This window comes from Physeter macrocephalus, chromosome 12, assembly GCF_002837175.3.
Source record: "Physeter macrocephalus isolate SW-GA chromosome 12, ASM283717v5, whole genome shotgun sequence".
Taxonomy (NCBI): Eukaryota; Metazoa; Chordata; class Mammalia; order Artiodactyla; family Physeteridae; genus Physeter; species Physeter macrocephalus.
In genome coordinates this window covers 91023835-91029016 of record NC_041225.1, presented here as the reverse complement: position 1 = coordinate 91029016, position 5182 = coordinate 91023835, and the positions used below count along the sequence as shown (strand labels likewise).

The 5182-nt window shown below is 43.4% G+C and overlaps 1 protein-coding gene across 1 annotated transcript; it reads right to left on the bottom strand.

The window, feature by feature from the left end:
• Positions 1-2450: 2450 nt before the first annotated feature.
• On the bottom strand, positions 2451-5031 carry LOC112062704 (high affinity cAMP-specific and IBMX-insensitive 3',5'-cyclic phosphodiesterase 8A-like). Its single transcript, XM_024117675.2, is given in 4 exon segments — positions 2451-2870; positions 2873-3741; positions 4004-4021; positions 4499-5031. Coding segments are annotated over 4 exon segments (1572 nt in total). The 5' UTR covers positions 5029-5031; the 3' UTR covers positions 2451-2715.
• Between the last annotated feature and the right edge of the window lie 151 nt (positions 5032-5182).

Here is a 5182-nt window from a genome sequence, read left to right as displayed (position 1 = left end):
GAGTGAAGTAAGTCAGAAAGAGAAAAGCAAATACCATATGCTAACACACATATATGGAATCTAAAAAAAAAACAAATAAGTTTTGGGAGCAGGAGTTTTGATCCTCTGGAACCGTAACAAACAACTTAGAGTAAATGAATCAGGCGCCTGGGTGCCTGGAGGAGTCTGGAAGCCTCTCTGTGATGGTGTTCTCTATTTTTACAGGTCTAGTCTCATAAATGTTGCACTAGTCTCAGAGCTGTGCATTTTTAGTCTGAGTTATATTTTTCCACGTGTGTACTTCATAGACGTAAACACTTTTATGCTCCCTTTAAAAAGGGGATCTCCCATTTGAATTGCCAAGTGAAAGCTTTCTAAGGAATTCATTAAGCATACATATATGTGCAGTATCTCCATCTGTCATTGAAGTAAGTATGAATGTATGTATGTATATCTATCTGTCTATTTATCTAGCTATCATCTATCAATCATTACCTCCCTGTTTACCTATCTGTATCAGTCTGCTTAGGCCGCTATAACAAAATATCGTAGACTGAATGGCTTAAACAACAGACGTTTCACACTGTTCTAGAGTCTGGGAAGTCCAAGATCAAGGCAAATCCAGTTCCTGGTGAGTTCTCCTTTTTTGGCTTGTAGAGGGCCACGTTCTTGCTCTCTCTTCACATGGTGGAGAGGGAAAACTCTGGTGTGTCTTCCTCTTCTTATAAGAGCTAATCACATCATGGCAGCTTCACCCTCATGACCTCTTCTAAACCTAATTACCTCCTAAACGCCCCACCTTCTAATTCCATCATACATAAGGAGATAGGATTTCAACATAAGAATTTGGTGGGTGGGTGGGCACAGAAATTCAGTCCTTAACTCTCTTATCTATCTATCTATCTATCTATCTGTCTATCTCTCTCTCTATCGATCTATCTTCCTATCTCTCTATCTCGCTCTCTTTCTCTCTCTCTATCTCTCTATCTATGTATGTCTCTATGTATCTATCTATGTATCTATCTATATCTACCTGTCTGTCCATCTATCCTTATGTATAGAACAGTAACAATGGCCTTTAAGTCACTTCCCTACATTATTTTATCCTTCCAAAACTCTTGAGAGGTCAATAGGCCACAGGAAAAGCACGGAGTTCACTGAAACACTTGAAGGTTGAATTAACTGTTTGTGATCAGTCAATCAATAAATGGTGATGCAGGGAATTCCACACACATCTTCTCTGTCCTCCTTTCCTCCTTCCCTCCCTCCTACTTTCTGACTCTATTCCAGCCACATTATTTACTGATTCTTCCCTGAGGACACTGGCATCCTTCCTCTGGTCCTTGCACAGGTTATTCCCATGATCTGGAATGCTTTTCCCTCAGATGTCTGACTCATCTGCCTCCCTCTAGGCTGTTCAAATTCCACCTTCCCAGTAAGACTTATCCTGTCTACCGTTTAAGTTGAAAGCCTTGCTTTTCTCTGCCCACAATCTCACCTCACCATATACTGCTTAACCTCCATAGCATGTATTACTGGCGAACCTACCAGATAATGAACATGGGTTTCGTTCTCCCCTCCAACTGGAAGACAGGCTGCACAGACTCAGGAATTTTGCCATTATGAAACCTAGTGGAGGCCCAGCAGAACTCTAGGGTCAGCCAGAACTGGGCACAATTATAACTCTTGTGATTTGATATTTTAATGGGTTAGCTCAGAGCCAAGCCAGTGATGAAAGAGGTTCTTTTCTGCTATTTTAAGCAGCATGGTACATTTGAGGTCAACTTAAATTTTCAATTATTACAGAGCAGGTATGAACTCTTCCTTTGTTTCTCCAGACACAGGAACCTGGATGCCAAATCCATCGTCTCTGGGTGTAGTGGGAATGTATGAAGATGACTGGCCTAAGTCTCAGTTGAATAAAAAGATGCCCCAAAAGACATTTCAACATTTTCGAACAGTACAGTCATAAAGTGTGGTTCCTTATCACATATCAGGGATTATCTAGCCTTCAGTGTGGTTTTCTGTTTTTTTGTTTTTTGTAGTAAAAATGTGTCATTTTCTATTTTAAATTTGCATTATGAAAATAGGTCTGTACAGGAAGTAATGCATATTTAATGAATATGAATCATGTAAATTTGGTCCTGGCACTTAAAGTTGGCTTTGGCTTTGCAGTATTTTTAAATTCATAGAAAATATTGAACTTCTAATAAAATAAAACATTTTAATAATTGATATTAATAATCAACTTCAAAATTTCTTTGTCTTCATTTTCTGTTCAATTTTAAAAGAGAAGTCACTTTCAGTAGTGTTCCAAAGTGAGTGATTGCACCTTCTATGATGTGAGAAAAGATCAGATTGCCATTATCTGTTCTTAAGTGCTGAACATAACTGAGAGACATTGTAACAAGACACTTTCTGTCACTGGCAGGAAATCCATCTCCATGCTTTGCGGGGGCAGTCCCGAGCTCATGTTTTAATGGACGCGAATGCAAACCGTGGTTCTCACGTGACTTTCTGAAGAGCCCCCGCAGCAGGCGCAGGTACCTTGAGTGGACCAAGTCTCACTGTATGGCAGTGGCATCAGATGGTGGCTACAGAAGGTTGCCGACGTCCGTGTGTGCTCTTCCAGGCTCTGCAGACCGGGGGACGAAAGGAGCAAGGAACTCTGACTGCCCTCAGGAATCCCAAGTGACTGGAGGGACACAGCGTCAGGGCCCCAGTCAGTGTCGCCCACTATTCAGGAGGTGGGCGGAGGCTCCGCAGCTTCATTTCGTCCAGTCCCTTCCAGTATTTAAAATTGTTGTCAAGATGCTGCATTAACTCAGGCAGGTCTACAAAGGCGTCCCAAGCAGCAAACATGTCTGTGATGAAATAGTCAGTGAAAGAGATTTGGGGATGCTGCAGGTATTTCTGTCAAAAACTGGCATCACCACAGGCAAGTCCTGTCACTTCTCTTCATCAGTCTGAGAAAAACATTCTTCTGAGATACGTGCGGCCCACTCAGTGCACTGCTCCAGGGGTGGGCAGGGATTGGACACATCAGCACACTTAGTCAGCATTCGTTTGATCAGAGTGCGGTTGTCTGGAGTTCTGAGCATAGTGATTATGGCTTCTTGATTTTTATCAGTTTCCACATCTTCCTCTAATGCTGCCAAGGGCTTATTGATGCTATTGACAAATTTGTTGACGTGTTCAAAGTGCTTTGTCATTTCTGTGGCTAAGACCATGTCGATAATACTTTGGCGCAGTGTCCAGTAGCCATCCGTCTCCATGTTTTTGAAGATGTGGCATTTATCATCAGGAGTGGTCAGCTGGAAGGCCAAGGCTGAGTGGTGGCTCTCGAGCACAGCAGTGTCATTATACAGAATGGCCAGTTCACTCCCAGCATTGCACAGGAAGGAGTTGGTTCTCCTGGGGTGGTCCAGGTCATGGACAGTGGCTGCAATGAGGGCAGCGACCTCATCAAGTGGATCTAAAGTTTGCTTTATCCTCTCTTTGCAGAGAAAATAGGCAGTGGCGTGAAGAAGCACATGGGCAGAATGTGTAGAATTGTGGTAGCGGTTAGAAGCATGATAATTGGCTTCGATAATTTGCAGCCACGATCTCAGCGTTGTCTCAGAGCATTTCAAGACTTCACAGACTCCAAAGCGAGCAAATATTTTGAGACCAAGATAAATCAAAGGCCTTTTATCAGTGGCAGCCTCCAGTTCAAAAATATCAAAGTCCCAGGATTCCTCATTTTCCATGGCCCGAGTTGAAGGTTTTTTGTTGAAAGAACATACTCATTCCTGGATGGTCTTTGCAAAACAACGTACATTGAGCCCCCAACGAGGTCAATGGCATGAGGATCATCGTCCTTAGCATCGAATTGTGCTGAATATAATTCAGTGGTTCTTAGAATTTCCAGCACACAATCTAAGGCTTCTGTCACAGGCATGGGACTGCTTTTCTGGGCAGCACTGATGATATCGATTGCTGCCTTGGTGATGGGCGCCTCGATCTACATGGAATGTATCCGGGCCACGGAGGAGCGTCGTCTCTGGCTGGAAACTTTGCTTGTTGGAGAGGCAGCAGTTCTGACATCTAGTGAGCTTTTTCTCCTGTTGTTATGTTTGCCTGACTGATTATCTGTATGAGTGTCAGACTGAACACATTCAGCTATTTTCTCACCCTTATTGTTGCCATTGCACACTCTGACAATGGACACATAGTGTCTAATTTTTCCTCCCTGTCCAATGACAGGTATCATCTTCACATTTGTTGTTGAGAGACATATAGAGAAGCCAGGGTGAGTCACCCCATCTCTCCCTCCTCTGGACCTTAGTTCTTCCTGATTGTCACTCGTTACACTGAAAACAGATTTCAGGACTCAGCACATGCAGCCATAATGTGTGCCTAATTCCACATCCCAGTCACTGGGACACAAAATGTTGGTGTCTTAAGTCTGGCTCACACATCACCACTCACAAATGTCAGTTCTTCCTCTACAGCTGAGTCAGTGAGTAAAGACACATACACAGTCCCAGGATTCCTCATTTTCCATGGCCCGAGTTGAAGGTTTTTTGTTGAAAGAACATACTCATTCCTGGATGGTCTTTGCAAAACATCAGACATTAAGCCCCCAACAAGGTCAATGGCATGAGGATCATCGTCCTTAGCATCGAATTGTGCTGAATATAATTCAGTGGTTCTTAGAATTTCCACCACACGATCTAAGGCTTCTGTCACAGGCATGGGACTGCTTTTCTGGGCAGCACTGATGATATCGATTGCTGCCTTGGTGATGGGCACCTCAATCTACATGGAATGTATCCGGGCCATGGAGGAGCGTCGTCTCTGGCTGGAAACTTTGCTTGTTGGAGAGGCAGCAGTTCTGAAATCTAGTGAGCTTTTTCTCCTGTCGTTATGTTTGCCTGCCTGATTATCTGTATGAGTGTCAGACTGAACACATTCAGCTATTTTCTCACCCTTATTGTTGCCATTGCACACTCTGACAATGGACACATAGTGTCTAATTTTTCCTCCCTGTCCAATGACAGGTATCATCTTCACATTTGTTGTTGAGAGACATATAGAGAAGCCAGGGTGAGTCACCCCATCTCTCCCTCCTCTGGACCTCAGTTCTTCCTGATTGTCACTCGTTACACTGAAAACAGATTTCAGGACTCAGCACATGCAGCCATAATGTGTGCCTAATTCC